General features: G+C 37.7%; 1 protein-coding gene across 5 annotated transcripts in view; it reads right to left on the bottom strand.

The window, feature by feature from the left end:
* LOC118202133 (dynamin-1-like) overlaps nt 1-18,491 on the bottom strand; it is a 204,191-nt gene extending 185,700 nt beyond the window's left edge. For all 5 annotated transcript variants that reach the window (XM_085821519.1, XM_085821520.1, XM_085821521.1 and 2 more), the window contains exon 1: nt 18,344-18,491. In XM_085821519.1, coding sequence (XP_085677645.1) covers nt 18,344-18,395 — 52 coding nt within the window. In that variant the 5' untranslated portion in view covers nt 18,396-18,491. The remainder of the gene's footprint in view (nt 1-18,343) is intronic.
* Nucleotides 18,492-18,896: the final 405 nt, after the last annotated feature.

Consider the following 18,896-nt stretch of genomic DNA (forward strand, 5'->3'; position numbering starts at 1 on the left):
TACTTAATGAGTATACATAAAATATAACAGTTTTTAAGCTGCTTATTTATATATCTATTGTTTGGTCTGGTTTGTTTGATTATAGCAAAGCATTCGACGGTTATTTGCCTAAGGGTAAGGGTGCCTCGTGGAGAACTTTCTAAGCAAACCTGACTCTTATGCACGTTACACGTGGGGAAAACCTCGAAAACGCCAATACAGCCGTCCCCGTCGATCCGGATTCGAACCCCGGATCGACCTGCCAGAGTTCAACGACTTTACAGCTCAGCCGCTAGTGAGCCACCCCCCCCACACACACACACATCCACACATATACATTAAATAGTATTTACATGTCGTTTATAAAGTATAATTGAGTGCAATTTAATCATAAAGAGTTAGAAAATATTCTACGGAATTACTTCACTTCGTAGACTTTTTGTTAAGCTTCACCATATTTCTTAAAGAGAATCTCAATGCTAGTTCCATTTCCAAGCTGTTTATGTACCTTATTTTTCATGCTTTGAATTATATTTAGAAAATTATTTCACTTGGTTATAGCTGAAAATGCAGTTTTTTTATTGAAGAATTTAAGGGTAAGAAGAGAATTATGCCTTTTTCTAATTAATTATTCTTCAAGCATTTAAATTTTTAAAAAAAAAGCGCACATTAATACGAATCACTGAACTAAAGTGGTCGATACAAGACAGATTAATTAGCTACTAAATTTTGATTTTCGTTGAGTAAAAATGAATTCATCTGCATTCTATAAGAAAGTAAATATTCAAAAAATGTTTTTTTTCCTATTCTCGCAGTCATAATATTTTTCTTAAATATTCAGCTAATTCATATTCAAATATTCCAATCCATTACAATAAGTAATAAATCGATACAGTAAATAAATAATTAAATGGAATTTTAATTGATTTTAATTGCCATTTTCTCTCTGATAAACCCCTCTTTAGAGTTCAATAGCAGTCGATCAGCTTTTGTTGGGGGTTCATTTTTCTTTATGGTATGCTTACGTTATTATGCATTGCTCATACTTGTCAATTGCAGCTTTTAATATCTTTTGGAAAAAATCAATATGAGAATCCAGAAAATGATTCTTAGCGACGCTAAAACTATTATTACTAGGCACTCTCATGCCACAGTGTTTAAAAACAAATCCCATTGTTTAAAGGTAGATTCTATGCTCATATTTTAGTCTAAAATTAAAAGCTGAGAGTCAAAATTAAGGGGGTTGCTCTTAGAAAGCCTCAATTAGAAGTAGTTATAGGAAATGTTAATCAATACTTATAATCTTAAGGTATGTAAATACGAGCCCATTTTCCTTAGAAAATTCTCCATGAAATCATGCCTAGCCAACCCTCATATGTTTTGCCCTATTCAACACAAAATCATTCTTAAGATGATTAATTAATTAATTTTATGTTAGATGATACGAAGCTTTTCAAAAACTAGGATGCTTTCCGTAAACAATTAGCATTAATAAGCGCTGTTCAACTGGAATTGGGTTGGATTATTTGTTTATAGCAGTGCTTTTCAGCCGACTTACATGTACCTGTTTGTATTGCTCAGACGGGGGTGGAAGGAAATTCCTATACGAAAACAATGTAATAATGAAATGTTAATAAACAAATAAATATAACTTTTCGTATCTTATGTAATTTGTCTCCATTCTGATACCATGTGCATCATTTATTTCTGATATACTGATACTGAATGAGACCTAAAAACACTTTTTTTTTTAAATATATCACCTCTTATGATCCCTGACACAGCCGTTTACTTTCCCCTTCCGTAATTAACGTCAGTCTCCTGCTCTCGACCGCATTTGCCAAGCCACCGCAAGGCTGTCGGCTAAGACTTCTGCCTTTTCAGTATCTGTGTAAGCCATCTATGCGTCATCAGCCGTTTGAAGGGGCGGAATGTGTCTTGATTGTTTGCGTATTCGAGCAGCAGCACGCAAATCGAATTGTCGTTAAGGACTCAATGTAGTGTTTCCACTCCGTCTGTTTGAAGAGACGGGTTATCCTTATCTCGTTCTGTATTTTGCGAAATTGGGCGCGGATACTGGGATCGCGCGACCTTTGCCAAAGTTTTCGCAAAAAGTTCTGCTGCTTAATTTTGGATTTAGTCTCAGATAGGAGTCTGACATCCGGATAGAAAATTGGTTTTGAAGCCGCAGCTCTCGCTTCTTTGAGAATGGACTCCAAATTTAGTAAACACCTGTCAAAATCCGAATTGCTGGTAATTTTGATACGGGGGGGGGTAGCAGTACGTTCCAAGATAAATCTCAAGTCGTCCCAATTTGTAGAGACTTGCTCCTGTAATTTTGAGTAACGATCATTTTTATTTCGTGCCTAAAATTGACATTATAAAAGGCAGCCAGATCAAGAACTGCAGGGGACCCTTTAACAGGGTAGTAAGTCGGGAGGGTAGGAGCTATGATCTGTATATGGTTTCTCTGGCACCATAAATTTAGACCTGTTCCTGTTAGGGCAAAACCATGCGGTATGACGTGAATTTAGGTCACCAGCAATAATTAGGTGATTTGATAATTATAAAAGTTTATCAAAATCACTGACAGGAAAGGTACCTCTTCCACGTGCAGTTGATAGTGGGGGCAGGTACGCCGAGATGATTGTCAGTGAGGGAGAATTTTGGAGGAAAATTTTGATAATTGTCGCTTCCAAAATACTTAAAATCAGGAGGATGTATCATGTCATGCTTAATCAAACGCTTCACGTAGATACAGGTGCCACCACTTGCACGCCTGGCTAATGACACCCTGTCAGTCGAGTATATGTCATAATTCTCAATTTGGGGAGTTCTCCCTGGGGTAAGATGAGTCTCTTGGACTCAAGGTTGTGCTCTACAATAAAATCTTTGACCTCATTGATCTTATTGATGAGGCCGTTTGCATTCCATGTGCACATGGTAAGTTCTCTGTTGGTAATTGAACTTTGTCTTAAACAGTTGAATTTAAGGCCGTTGTAAAAGGTTACAGCTCTGAAAAACTTAAGACGCGGGTCTAAAATAACCGAGAAATCTTAATTTGAAAGCATAATATAGCTTTCATAAATTAGGAAGGCCCTCGTAAGAGCGTCTGCCTGCCTAAGCTTTGGCAGTGCCCTTTGGAAGGCTTGTAGTAGAACATGCGTATCTACCGCAGGATCGCGGGAAATTTCAATTAGGCATTTTAAAGTAGAGAAGAGAACATCCTCGGAGTCTCCACTTTCTACTTGAGTAACCGGGGTAGGTATTTGAGGCACATTCGCCTTATCCGCCGGATTTGGATCCTGATTTTTGGGTCGGGCTCTTTAGGTCCTTTACCTAGGGTCACTGCATAAGACAGCAAGCTTGTGCTTTTAGGTGCAGTCACAGTGGCTGGTTGTACAACTTTTGCTGGTGTTTTTGTAGTTCCCTGAGGGGGGATGCAGGAGCAACTGCCCTAGGAGCATTCTTTTTTTAGCTCTTTTTGTTGTTACCTGGGTAACGAGGACAAGATTTAAAGGACGCTGGGTGACAACCTCCACAGTTTCAGCAGCAAGCAGGTTGATCGCCACTTAATGTGCAATCTTTTGCCCAGTGCGGGCCAGCGCATCTCACACAATGGATGTTAAGAGTGCAAGTTTCAGAGGAATGAAAAAATCCTTGGCACCTAAAGCATTAAGTAGGGCCTTTACTGCCTCTGTAAGCCTCAAATTTGACCTCAGCGCCCCACATATCGGTGACGCTATACAGTTGGTCTATGAAGGGATGAAGTCGGACCTGTATGTAAACAAGTGGCATAGGGTGTCTAGTGCGCGGTTTAGTCAACCGGGCGCACCTATGCACTTGGAAACCCCATGATTCCACTTCATTTTTGAAGTCTTTGATTTCAGTTTCTTTAGCGATGCTTCTGATAACAATTTTGATAGGCCTGTCCTGCTTTAGATCAAAAGTCTTGAATTGGATGTCGGCCTGCCGCATCCATCGTGTAACCTCCCTTAATTCGAGTTCTGTTCGAACAAAATAATTTTAAAAAAGGTCCAGTGAGAATGCACTTGATATTAGGGGCAATCTCTCGCAAGAAAGTCATCTGCGTTCTCCACTGTTTGCTGCTCTTAACGTGAATAGCCGGAATGGAGGGTTGCTGTGGAGGGAGGGGAGCGCTCTGTGACTGCGCCATGGAGGTAGAAAGTTAGATGGTAGGCCCTAAACAAGTTTCTCCCGTACCCTGCTTTGAAGCACTAGAGATCCCTTCTTTGGTGACCAAAACATTGGGTAATTTACCATTGAGTTCAATGGGTTTTGACACGATCGGATGTAAATATTTTGTAATTACGTCGTAAATATGCATATAAATGTATATAGTTTCTTTTTCTACAATACTTCAAAGGCCTAAGTATATGAAAAGAATACATTTTGAAAGAACATTTCATTCTGAACGGAATTAAACGCTATACTTTTCGCAGAACAGTTTGCTCAGAATGGTTTAATTTGAAATATTTTCACGAGTTTTCGTTAATTACATTAGAAAAAAAAAATTAATGTAATTCGATTTGATTCGGTTAAGGATTACAAAAGTTAAGATCAAAGTTTATTGTATTATTAAAATTATGCATCATTTCTTCTCTATTTATAGAGCTTCTTCCTAAAATACACTCTCAAATATGACATGATTTTTTAGCTTCTGAGGCATCTTTTAAATCGAAAACTATTAAGTCAATTTACAATTAATGCTCTATTCGGTCCATTTCATATTAGAGCACCTTTTAATTTAATAGCGAAATAATTTAAATAGTACTTAACTTTCTCTGAATATTTCTGAAAGGGAATTAAAATAAGGATTTTTTTTAAATATTATTTAAAACTTGTAACTGACTTATATAAGGAGAATATATGACTGATAAGGGGAATAATTCTTTTAATTATACTTATTAGATTTTTTTTACCCTTAATACTTTCTTAATTGCGCATCTCATAGCATTTCCTTTACAATACCTTTTAACAGATTGCTTTCCAGTACGAACAATTCCTGCTTAAATAGTTTTATAACGTATTTGTCAACAGGATGTCAATTTATGTTTACAATTCAATGTTAAAATTATTATATATTTAGATAATATTTTTAATCATTATAAATTTAGATGCATTTAATAATTAGATTTCTTCACAGTAACTTTCACAGTTATTTGTGAATGAATAAATCCTTCATTTCAAATACATATATAAATAATTAAATAACTATTTACATATTTTGTGAAAGGCAGATACATGCTTTTTGGAAGCACATGCATAAATACCCATACATATTTCATATTTTTCATTTCCTTGAAAATCTTTAATTTCTGTGCATTCACTATATTTTTCAAGTAAAGTAATTTACACTAATTTTAAAAAGTACATGTTACAATAATATGTGGATGTGAAAAAAAAATTATTTTATTTAAAACATTTTGGCGTTTGGAACATAAAATAAAAGTAGCGAATACTGTATTAAGGGTATCGAAAAATGTATAGAATTTTAAAGGTACGGTGAGGTATTTTTCATTCCATAACGTTTTTGCTAAAATCTATATTTTTTAGTTCAACAGCTTAGAATTTTATAAAACAAATTCATAATCAAAATCGCTGTTGTTTGTTATCGAAAAATAATTAAGATGTGATTTTTGCGTAAATGTCGCTAAACTATACAAATTGCTATTATCCATCATACTAGGAATGTTTCTTTTATGCGGAAGTGTCCCGATTTTCGATTTGTATAGAACTGTCGTGTGTCGAGATACTATCAAAGCGCTGTCAAGTGAGCTTCTGAATGTAAACAAAAAACACCCCATCTGGTAACCGGAGCTTCGAAGCAGTGCTTCACTTCTAGTATGGGTTTGGCCACTCCTTCTTTTCTTACCTCCATGGACTGCGCCGAACTACACTGAAGTGACAAAAGTCATGGGATACCTCCTAATATTTTGTCGGTCCTCCTTTTGCTCGGCGAAGTGCAACAACTCGACGTGGCAGGACTCAACAAGTCGTTGGAAGTCCCCTGCAGGAATATTTATCCATGCTGCCTCCATAGGTATCCATAATTGTGAAAGTGTTGACGGTGCAGGGTTTTGGGCACGAACTGACCTCTCGATGATGTCCCATAAATGTTCGATGAGATTCATGTGGTGGCCAGATCATTCGCTGGAATTGTCCAGAATGTTCTTCTAACCAATCGCGAACAATTGTGGCCCGGTGATATGGCGCATTGTCATCCATAAAAAAACCATCGTTGTTTGAGTACGTGAAGTCCATGAATGGCTGTAAGTGATCTCCAAGTAGCTGAAGGTATCCATTTCCAGTCAATGATCGGTTCAGTTGCACCAGAGGACCAAGTCCATGCCACGTAAAAGCAGCCCAGACCATTATGGAACCACCACCAGCTTGAACAGTGCCTTGTTGACAACTTGGGTCCATGGCTTCGTGGGGTCTGCGCCACACTCGAACCCTACCATCATCTCTTAGCAACTACAATCGTGACTCATCTGACCAAGCCACGGTTTTCCATTCGTTTAGGGACCAACCGATATGCTCACGAGCCCACGAGAGTCGCTGCAGGCGATGTCGTGCTTCAGTAAAGGCACTCGAGTCGGTCTTCTGCTGGCATAGCCCAAGCAAGACAAATTTCGCCGCACTGTCCTATCGGACACGTCCCTCGTATGTCCCACAATGATTTCTGCGGTTATTTGACGCAGTGTTGCTTGTCTGTGAACATTGACAACTCTACGCAGACGTCGCTGGTCTCGGTCATTAAGTACAAGTGGTCGGCCACTGCGCTGTCCATGGTGGGATGTTATGCCTGAAATTAGATACTGTCGGCACACTCTTGACAGTGTGGATCTCGGAATGTGGAATTCTCTAACGATATCCGAAATGGAATGACCCCTGCGTCTAGCTCCAACTACCATTACGCGTTGAAAGTCTGTTATTTCTCGTCGTGCGGCCATAATCACGTCAAAACCTCTTCACGTGAATAACTTGAACACAAATGAAAACCCTGCCAAAGCACTTCGCATTTATACATTTTCTACGCGACACTACTGCCATCTGTATATTTGCATATTGCTATCCCATGACTTTTGTCACTTCAGTGTATTTTCTCTTCCTGAAGTTCCCCCGTTAGTAGCATGCATCTGCATGGTAGCATGGAGGTAGTAAGAAGGGGGTAAGCTTCCCTTGGCGGGACTGTCCAAGAGGGTTTGTTTTTAGAAGCAATATTTTTTGAGTTTGTAATTACATCAGTAGGGATACTATCATCAATTGTAATGATTTCTGGAGTTTTTCCCTGTTTCCGTGATGCGGGGATCATAAAGCCCTCCGAATCTACGCTCGCAGTCTTTCTTTTTGTGCTGGAGGCAGTAACGGTATCTTGAGCCGAAGGAATCGAAACTGGTCTATCCGCTTGCTTCTTTACGTTATGCGTGCGAGAGTTGTCTTTGTGTTTCTTTTTACGGAGAAGAGCTCCTTTTTCGGCGGCCATTTTGGCAGTTTTCTCGTTTCCTAATAACTGCTGAAATTCTCGTAAAGTGGCAGGGAGTTTGAATATCTGTACATTAAGTCGGTTCGCAATGTCGTTGATCTTATTAAACAGTGTCTTACCCGCTAGGTCTAGTTGTTGGTATCCAGGGGAGCTCCAGTCCGTTTTAGAAACCTTTTCTGCTGTTGAATGGCTTCAAACTGAATTTTGAGTCCGTAAAATTCAGTAATAAGATGAGATCGGTCGTCTTGGGTCGTCTTATCATCAGATGGATTGTTCTCTGTACATGATTGCACGTTTGGAGTATCCAAAGGTAAAGCATTTGTTTGCGAAGAATCACAAAATTCCATGGATTGCGAGCTCTGTCCTCGTCAATACTCGGAATCAAATGCAGCAACAGAACGTGTTTTTTCTAGTACCAATAAAATATGGACAGTTGAAAAAACGCAGTTGAACATTAAAACTTTAAAGTCTGTATTAAGCGTAAAATATAATTTGACCAACTCATGTGAGAAATTTCACGACATTTTAATGAATGATCCGAACCTATTGCAAAGTATTCACTCGGATAAAAAATATGACCGTGAAAGAAAATCATCATTTTTTTAATAAATTAAAAAACATAATATTCAAATTATTGCTTTTTACAAATATTTTTATAGTTACCAATAGTTAATAATAAATATATATTTGTATATTTATAAACAAGTATATGAATGTATACAATATAAAATATATTATTTTGAATTATTGGTCTGCTTTCATAACTAAATTCAGTGGCGGCTCGTGGCTAAAATTAGTGGGGTTGCCGTTCCAAAAACATTTAACCTTTGTTTTAAAATTATGTAAAAGCAAACAAACATGCATGAACAGAAAATTTATTTTGAAACTTCATGAAATCTTACAAGAAAAAAATGAAACATTTCTTAATTACTTTAACCAAAATTATCACAGTTCAATCTTTGTTTAGTCATTTAAAAATGAAATCCATTCCTCTTGTTTTAATTTTCGCGAAAAGATCAATAATTTTCTCCTTGATCTCTGGATGACAACTGAGGAAATTTTTCTTTATTGAAAGCAATGCAAGCGCATTTAGTCTTTCCGAATTCCTAGTGCTTCTTAGAAAAGTTTTCGTTCTTTTCAATGTTGGAAAGCAGCGTTCTGCCTCTGATGTAGTCATGAGAACTCTCAAGAGAATTTTTATCAGTTTCGTAATTTCACAAAGAACATCATCTAGATTATTTTCGAAGATAAATTTGAGTAGCACAATTAATTTGCAGTAGTCATGGATATCAGACCTACAATAGAATACTTTTAGTTCAGTTTCAAGCTTTTCTTTGCCAATCATTGGATATGCTTCAGTGGTCAGTACTATTTCTTCTGTAGAATGTTCATTCCTAAAACTAAGCATTTCTTGTTAAACAATTTAGCAGCTGCTAAGTGTTTAGTGGAAGAATATCTGTGCAGTATATCAATACATAGTATAAAATCACTATTTCCTTAGCTTCTGCCATCAGTGTCTTTGAAAAATTCATACAGTACTTTGAGTTTCTTAATTCTAAAATAGCAGTTTTGAAAACTTTAAACACACTAATTTCTCTGGATTGCATTTAGTTGGATATTATTTCAACATGAGGTATCTGATAAAAAAAATCTCTAACCAAAAGTTGAAATTATCATCATTTAGATATTTTAAAACGTTTTCAGCAACATGCCAGAATTTCGGCACTGCAAGAGCGACAATGCTCTTCTCTCTACCCGGCTCGCGTGCTGGTTTCTGTGTGCGCATGCGCAGAACAGCCAAACACCGCTGGAACTGTGAAGCGGGCACACTATATTAAATATTAAAAATAATAATAAGTGGACATAGAGGTGCTGTAGTTCCACAGGGCTTATTACGAGTCGCCACTGACTAAATTACAATTCTCATTTCATTCCATTTGTCCCGCTTTTTCTCAATGACCCCCTCGGGGGCTCACTTTTGTGAGTACGGGTGTGGCAATCCCGAGGTACCCTAGCCCTTCAGGGGATCATCTTCTTGGTGAGACGGGTGTCACGATCCTGGAGCCCCAGTGATCTATCCTCTTTTCCGTCTCCTCTCCTCTTGGCTGGAACTTTTTCCCTTCTCTTCTCCCTCGTGGTTTCTCTCTACGGAGTTTGGGGCTCGTCACGAGAGACTGGAGCAGTCCTTCTATCTAGTTTTCGAATGGCGAGAAAACTGCCCACGTGTTTGCCGTGCGTGGAGACCCGTGTCGCTGGAAAGGAGGGTCCTGGTAGTTGAGGGGCGAGGTACTGTCCCCAACACACTGCTTTGGCCTCTGCTTCAGCTAAACGGGAGGCACCTTAGTCGTCCTCAAGGGTGTCAATCGGCTGGTCACTAGTCCTTGTGTCAGTGGCTTGGGGTCAAGCTCTCGGGAGTACCTGCTTTCGGGAAAGCCGACTGTGGGGCTTCAGTTTGCGTATAGGTCCGGCTAGCCCTAACACAGGAATCTGTGTTCCCTTGTTGGGCTCCGTGGTGGGCGGGGCCGTCGGACCCGAATCTTTTCTTTCTTAAATATGGCTTCTATGTTTCTTCTCAAATCAAATGAAAACGACCAAAGTATTGAAATAATTGATAAATCTCTTACTAAGAAAATACGTACCGATGCAAATGCCAAAGTAATCACTGATAATTCACGCTTCCTTGTAGTCTCGAATCCCTCTGGTGAACTGCAAAAGATGTTCCCTTTCGTTGTAAGCAAATATATCCGTTCTTGCATAGGTGAACCAAAGAACATAAAGCGTCTCCGTTCTGGAGACCTGCTTATAGATACTGTCTCGCCAACCCAATCTGCTTCCCTTTTGTCACAAACCAAACTTGGAAATGTAGCTATAACTGTGTCAGCGCATAAAACTCTGAATTCTTGTAGAGGTGTGATCTCGGAAATCGACCTTCTGTGTGTTTCAGAAGAATAGTTCGTTTCCGAGTTAGCTGACCAAAAGGTCTGTGGTGCTAGGCGGATCAAGATGCGTAAGGAAGGTCAGTTGACTGACACTAAACACGTGATCCTGACCTTCAACTCGCCTGATCTGCCGAAAAATATTAAGGCTGGATATCTAAACTGCCCCGTAAGGCCTTATATTCCAAACCCCATGCGATGCTTCCAGTGCCAGCGTTTTGGCCATTCCAAGATGTCCTGTCGTGGGACCCTGACGTGCGCTCGATGCTCGTCGGTTGGCCACGATAGCGAAAATTGCACCGCTGCAGCACTGTGTATAAATTGCAAGGGCAACCATCCAGCATTTTCTCGTTCCTGTCCGAAATGGAAATTAGAAAAGGAAGTGCAGACCATAAAAGTTTCCAGGAACATTTCGTATGCCAAAGCCAGAAGACAAGTTCAGAGCACACAGCCTATATCAAACAAATCATATGCCAATGCCGTGAAATCAACCCGCACAATAGCCACCCAAACTTCCATAAGTACACAGACTCCACCAAATAAAAACCAGCAGCAAGCAAGAACAAAGAAAATCCAACACATATCATACAAAATAAAGAAATAGCAATCCCGAGCAAACCCAAAACTGTGCCTCCAAAAATAGAAACCAAAAATAGAAGTCCCAGCAATAGTTCTGCAAATGAAATTATTTGGAAGACGGTCTAGAAGTTCCCGATCATCTGCTTCCGCGCAAAACTAAAAAGGAACACAGGAACAACAAACATCAATCATAATGGCCACCCTCGTCTCATGGAACTGTCGCGGTTTCCACCGAAATTTGCTCGACATCAAAGCCATAATCAATGCTTATCATCCTGTATGCTTCGCAATACAGGAAACAAATCTAAAACCAGAACAACAGGCAAAACTTCGGAGGTTTTCTTTCGTCAGGAAAGATAACATTGCAGGTGAGCGTGCCAGTGGAGGTTTAGGTCTCCTCACCTCACTGGATTATCCCTCAAATGTGCTTTCTTTGACGACATCCCTCCAAGTTGTCGCTACTCAAACAAATTTTGATATTGTTGTTACAGTCGTTTCTCTGTATTTGCCTCCAAATGAGCATATTGATCAGCAAGATTTCAATGGTCTTTTAGTGCAGCTGCCTGAGCCTTTCGTCATAATAGGAGATTTTAACGGCCATAGTCCGCTCTGGGGCAGTAAAGATACAAATTGCCGAGGAAGACAAATTGAGCAGATGATCGAAGATCATAGCCTTTGTCTCCTCAATAATGGGCAAGATACTTACTTCCATGAGCCTTCAAAGACATTCCATGCTCTCGACCTTGCCATCTGTTCACCATCTCTGTTGCCTTTTTGCACTTTTAATGTGGGAAAAGATCTTTACAACAGTGATCATTATCCCATTTTTGTGTCTCTTGCACGAAGAGAAGCAAATCCCATGACGAGACTCCCTCGGTTTATACTGGACAGGGCAGACTGGGAACTCTTCTCTTCCATTGCAGAGCTCACAGATCAAATGGTAGAAGATGGGCATATCGATGACGCTGTTGAAGCTGTTACTAATACTATTATTCAGGCAGCTATGCTCTCCATTCCTAGAACATCAGGAAAACTACTAAAATATTCTAAACCATGGTGGAATCGCGACTGTCATGAAGCACTGAAAAAACAGAAACAATCATGGGGCATTTTTCGTAGATATCCGACTCTGCGAAACCTCATAGCCTTTAAAAGAGCCAAAGCAAATGCACGAAAAGTAAGAAGGCAGAGCCAGAGGGATTCCTGGATTTCATATGTGTCCTCAATAACATCCTCTACACCTAGTAAGCGGGTTTGGGAAAGAGTTCGAAAAGCATGCGGAATGTATAAAGACCACTCACTTTCCTTTCTGGAAAAAGATGGCCGAGTGATTAGCTCCATAGAAGAAATTGCAAATACTATTGGTGAGACATTTGCTGCTGTTTCTTCAAGCAGAAACTATTCACCTGCATTTCTCTCTATCAAGCAACACTCTGAAATAAATCCCATCGCATTCAACTCTTCCAAATCTGAGACGTACAATAGAGACTTTACTATGGTTGAATTAAGGAGAGCTTTGTTACAGACACATAGGTCTTGTCCGGGTCTGGATGGCGTGTATTATGAAATGCTTAAGCATCTGTCCTGTAAGTCACTCAGTGCCCTTCTCACACTTTACAATAGAGTGTGGAAGGAGCGTACATTTCCCAGTGCATGGAGGAGAGTTGTAGTAATTCCTATTGGGAAGCCAGGGAAAGACCCGAGGAATCCCTCGAACTATCGGCCAATTGCCCTTACTAGTTGTGTTTGCAAACTGTTTGAAAAGATGGTAAACAGCCGTCTAGTCTACTTCTTGGAAAAGAATAATATTATATCGCCTTATCAAAGTGGTTTTCGAAAGGGGAGAACAACCGTAGATAACAAGCTCCTCCTAGAGATTTCCATTCGGAAAGCATTTGTAAAAAGAAGCCACCTTGTCTCGGTATTCTTCGACATTGAGAAAGCTTATGATAAGGCATGGAGATTCGGTATACTTCGGGATCTTCACGAGAGTGGCTTGCGCGGCAACCTACCAATTTTCATTCAGAATTTCTTGAACAGTAGAACTTTTCAAGTAAGGATTGGCTCTGTTTTTTCGGATGTTTTTCAACAGGAAGAGGGTGTGCCTCAAGGCTGTGTGCTAAGTGTAACGCTGTTCATTTTAAAAATAAACTCCGTACTGAAAGAACTTCCTCCCACCATCTTGGGATCTCTGTATGTTGATGATCTGCAGATTAGCTGTCGAGGGGCAGACATGAGATATGTAGAGAGGCAAATGCAGATGGCTCTGAATAAGATACAAGAATGGTCCGACAAACAGGGATTTACTTTTTCAAAACAGAAAACTGTGTGCGTGCACTTTTGTAGGAAGCGTGGTCTCCATCCTGAACCTGAGTTATATCTGAATGATACAATTATTCCAGTTGCTCCGGAAGTAAAATTTTTAGGAGTGACGTTCGACCGAAAATTGACTTTCCTTCCTCATGTTTTAAACCTGAGAAGGAAGTGTCTAAAAACACTAAATATTTTAAAAGTGTTGGCGAACACCTCCTGGGGTGCAGAGCGTTGCTCCATGCTTCGCATTTACAGAGCGCTTATCCGCTCTAGACTGGACTATGGCTCAGTTGTTTATGGATCCGCTCGGTCATCTGTTTTGTTAAAACTGGATCCTGTTCACCATCAAGGTCTGCGGATGTGTTCAGGAGCTTTCAGGACTTCTCCTGTGCAGAGCCTATATGTTGACTCTAACGAACCATCACTTTATCTGAGGCGTGAGCAATTGTCCCTTTTGCAATATTTTAATATTCTATCTCAACCTGAACATCCCAATAAGCTGTGCCTACTTGATAATGAGTGTAACACATTATTTGAAACACGTCCATCCTGTGTTCCTACTTTCCCTTTAAGAGTTCGGCCTGTCATTGAGGAACTCTCCCTCTCTGATATGCATCCCCAAGCAGTACAGAATTTTGAAATTCCGCCTTGGGAAAATTCACGGATCCAGCTTCTTGATGTTTTCAAACATCACGTAAAGGCGAGCACTAACGAGATCGTTTACAGACAACTTTTCGCTGAGCACAGGCACAGATATAGCAGTTATTATCCGATATACACAGATGGATCAAAGTCAAATGATCATGTCGGGATGGCTTTTGTATTTGAAGATTACATTGAGAGCAGATGCCTGCACCATGCTTTCTCAGTCCTAGCATCTGAACTAACTGCAATATATTATGGTCTTTTTTACATCTCAAAGCTCTGCCACAAAAAGTTCACAGTTTATACAGACTCGTATAGTGCTCTTAAATCCTTGGAAGCTTTTCCCAACACTCAGAATCCTGTGGTAGTGGATGTTCTCAAAATTCGTAGAAATTTAACGATTCGAGGATATGAGGTCCTGTACTGCTGGGTTCCTGGACATGCTGGAATAAAGGGAAATGAGCTTGCAGACATCGCAGCCAAACATGCTGTTGAACCGTCTACTCGCCTTATCCCTTTTAGAGACATCTGCTGTGTCATCAAGGGAAAGATACGGAAAAAATGGCAGCAAATTTGGGATGTTCAGCATCACAACAAGTTGAGAAACGTCAAGCCTAGAATTGAGCATTGGGATTCTGCTGGAAACCGTAAAGAGGACGTTCTTTTGACTCGACTCAGAATTGGTCACACTAGAGTCACACATAACTATCTTCTCAAAGCTGAAAATGAGCCTGTTTGTTTTAATTGTAATGTTTGTTTATCTGTTCGTCATATTTTAATTGAGTGTCCATGTTTTAATAGTCTTCGCCAGAAATATTTTAATAGCTGTGACTTACCTCTCGACCGTTTAATCGGAAGAGAGGTCAATTGTAATTTATTTTTTTATTTAAAAGAGATTGGCTACCAAATGTAATTTGTTTTGAAGACTGTGTCTTGAATTTTAATATGTGCTTTTAACTTGTGTTTATATGACTTCATCCTCTGGATTTGGTACATTTATCTACTTGTTTTTATTTATTGAATTTTAATGTCATCAATTGTAATCATCTCATCTTTTGTTTGGCGCGTCATAATCATCTCTGGTTTTTGCGCCATAATCACTCACTCACTCACTCACTTTTCTCAATGACAATGTGGTCACTTTATTTTACTTCGCACAAGGAAATAAAAAAACACGCATTTTTTAAGAACTAAATATATATAACATGCAACAGTTAAAATTTCTAATAGCTTCGTTTATTGAAATAAAGAAACATGATAAACTTAACGTACTTCATCTGAAAAGAACAAAGTACAAAATTCGGATTCTTTTACATTTGCATTAAACTGTCATTCGGGAAAGAGGAATGTCCGAAAGGTTTCAGATTTTAACGGTCGTCCGAAATGGACAACAGTCTGCCGACCTCAGGAAGAGTGAGGTCGGCAGTCTGCATACCGTCTACTCTTTCACTCACTCCTACTACCCCTCCTTTTATTGGCTTTTTTAACTATATTATTAAGCATCGTTTTCTTCGTATTTACACCACGCACAAAAACAAAATTACGGAATTGTTAAAAGCTGATGCAATTTTAAGTGTTGGTACACATTTTAATATTTTTTCGGTCTTTCCTCAGTTCATCATATCAGCGTTCAGTTTTCATAGTAAGATAGATGGCTAACCAAAATAATAATAATAATAATAATAATAATAATAATAATAATAATAATTTTTAGCTTTTCATTATTCACTTTTTTTTAAATATCATGTTCTTTGCACTTACGCAACATAAAATTCAATTCAACAGCAAAATCGCAAAATAGTGTTTAAAAACCGCATAGTGTTGGAGGTGGCCATATATATTTTTATATTCGCTATATTATTTCTTTAAAAATTAGCCTCTCGCGCGTCCAGGCGGTTAAAAAAATTATCGTATTGTGCAATTTTATAAAAATATTGAATAATTCTAATTAGATATCTCATGATTTTAATACATGTTTTTTTAATCCATACCTTTAAAAAGTAGAAAAAAAAAATGTTTTTAGTACTGTGTTTATTGGTTTCAAATCGTTTAATTTATTACTCAGTAGCCTTCCAGATTAAATCTGAGAGTATTTTAGGCTTTACCGAAAAGCAGCATGCTGGCGCGTGGAAAGTAAAAGTATTTTATTTCCAGCCGCGGTAACACATTGCTTCTATAGAGCCGAGTTTTTTAACTAAATTTGAAACATAAATATTTTACATGCTTCCGAATGGCAACAGTCTCGTATGCTGGAGATTAAAATGTTTTATATCGAATGTTTTTTTCGTTTTGTTAATCAAAAATTCATTAGTTTTACAAAATATGAAATAAATAATAAAACAAATTCAAAATTCAGGCTTCCAGGTGCACATGCAGCAAACTTGGATGGCTCTAGCTCAAAGTGACCACATGTCCCGATTTTGGCGGGACAGTCCTGCTTTTTGGAGGACTATCCCTCGTCCCGCCGATTTTTAAAAATGTCCCGCTTTTTAGAAAACATCTGCATTTCTTATTTTAAATGTACTGTAAAAATATATTACCTTATTTATTAGTTATTATAGTAAATATAAAGAAATAAAAAATACATAAATAAAAAAACACATAAAATGCATGCAGAGTAAACTAAATCAGGCGATGTAACGAGTAAGATTACTCGGTGGTGTTCGATCATTGTCGTTACGTCTCGTCAAGGAATATATATTGTTAACGGAGGAACAGCTAGCATTAGTTGAAGGGCTATTTGCTTTCCACATCATAAACCACAATCAAAGTTTCAGATCAATTGATTGTACGTCGCAAATGATTAAAACATTGTACGACAAAAAATTTGCATGTGCAAGGACAAAAAGCCAAGCAATTGTTTGTAATGTTTTTTTCACTATATTCGTTTTCACAATTGTAGAAAGACATTTATGTAATATCATATATTATGATGCTTCCAACCACAAAGATTTAAAATTATTTCCCACAATTGTTAGACTTTTTGATCCAGAAACAGGGATTAAAATTAGAATATTAGATTTTGTTTCATTGCCGGGTGAAACTTCATAAATAATTTTTGATTCAATAAGCACTATTTTAAAAAAGAATAATTTGAACAATACAATTATTGCCTATTGTGAGGATAACACTAATGCAAATTTTGAAAGCTAGAAGAGGCATCAATAACGTTTTTACGAAACTTAACGAACATTTGACCCACAGTACTATTCAAACAGCATCTGACTAACTTCCAGTGGATCTTGAAAATATTATTGCAAAAATTTATTCGTATTATATATATATATATATATATATATATATATATATATATATATACTGTGCGTGTTGAACGTTTGAAGGATTTTTGTGAATGCGCAGAAATCGAATATAAAAGAATTGGGTGACATTAAAAAAGGAAATTTTATGGAAATATGTGGAAAATTCCTTTTAATATATCAGTAACCATTTTCCAAAAAATAACATTTACGAAAATTATCTTTTTGATAAGGTGTCATTGGTAAAAAGATACGTTACTGAAGAAAAAATTAAATGTTGGTTGTCTACAAATGTGGAAACAGACAAAAAATGGACGGAGTTATTCCTTCATTTTAAACAGAATAACATTCCTTATGAAAATATTTTGAAAATTCTATAACACGCGCTCTCCCTTCCAGAAACAAATGCAGCAACAGAACGTGTTTTTTGTAGTATCAATAAAATATGGACAATTGAAAAAACGCAGTTGAACATTAAAACTTTAAAGTCTGTATTAAGCGTTAAATATAATTTGACCAACTTATGTGAGAAATTTCACGACATTTTAATAAATGATCCGAACCTATTGCAAAGTATTCACTCGGATAAAAAATATGACCGTGAAAGAAAATCATAATTTTTTTTAATAAATTAAAAAACATAATATTCAAATTATTGCTTTTTACAAATATTTTTATAATTACCAATAGTTAATAATAAATATAGTTTTGTATATTTATAGACAAGTATATGAATGCATACAATAAAATATATTATTTTGAATTATTGGTCTGCTTTCATAACTAAATTATAATTCTCATTTCATTCCATTTGTTCCGCTTTGTCTCAATGAAAATATGGTCACTTTATTCTAGCTGCCGGCGTTTTTCCACAATGCGAGGAACATACACACATGCATGCAGATTCTTCATTATATAATTTCTATAAAAAATAATACTATGCCATAATATTTGGTGGAAACAATTCGAAAAGTGATAAGTCGTTTATAGCGAACCAACGCAAAATCGCGCTTCGAGACTAATATCCCTTTTTGGGCGAAAAAGAGATGAATGAAATTTTATTTAAATGTATAACAATAACAATAAGATTTAATTAAATTTTAATTGCGAGACTTTAACCTTACCTTTAGGCTGCCGTTTAGCCAATGCTTCCGATAAATTTTCCCCCGGTGCCATCGCGTAAGCGCTCTGTTCCTAACTGTACTGTGCAGGTTTTTCGTTCTGTATGACGCACGAACATTCAGACGACTCGTATCTGAAATCTCAAACGACGTGATTGGAGGAAGAAGAGGAAATAGATAACGAAACGTTGTTATCAACAAGCTGGTGAGTTAGCTTGCGTTTCGTAGTTCCAATTTGCATTCAATTTTTTTTTTTTTTTTTTTTTTTTTTTTTTTTTCCGAATGAGAGTGTGGATTAAGGATTTTTCCGACGGGATTTTCCCCAAATAGTTGTCGTTTCGTTTCTTTCTTTATTCTCCCGGACCCCGCACACAGCTAAAATAACCAAAAATCTTCGTTTGCTGAATAATAAAATGCACAAATAAGTCTTAGAGGCATTAGCACAGTGCTTCTTAATCTATTTTGCCCCATGCCACTTTCACTATTATTAGATCACCCCCATTCTCCTTTCAAAAATTCGAAAAATACATATGTACACTGCGGGGGGGGGGAGAAG

Source organism: Stegodyphus dumicola, chromosome 8 (genome assembly GCF_044657685.1).
Source record: "Stegodyphus dumicola isolate Sdum_Otavi_A_Nest chromosome 8, ASM4465768v1".
Lineage (NCBI taxonomy): Eukaryota > Metazoa > Arthropoda > Arachnida > Araneae > Eresidae > Stegodyphus > Stegodyphus dumicola.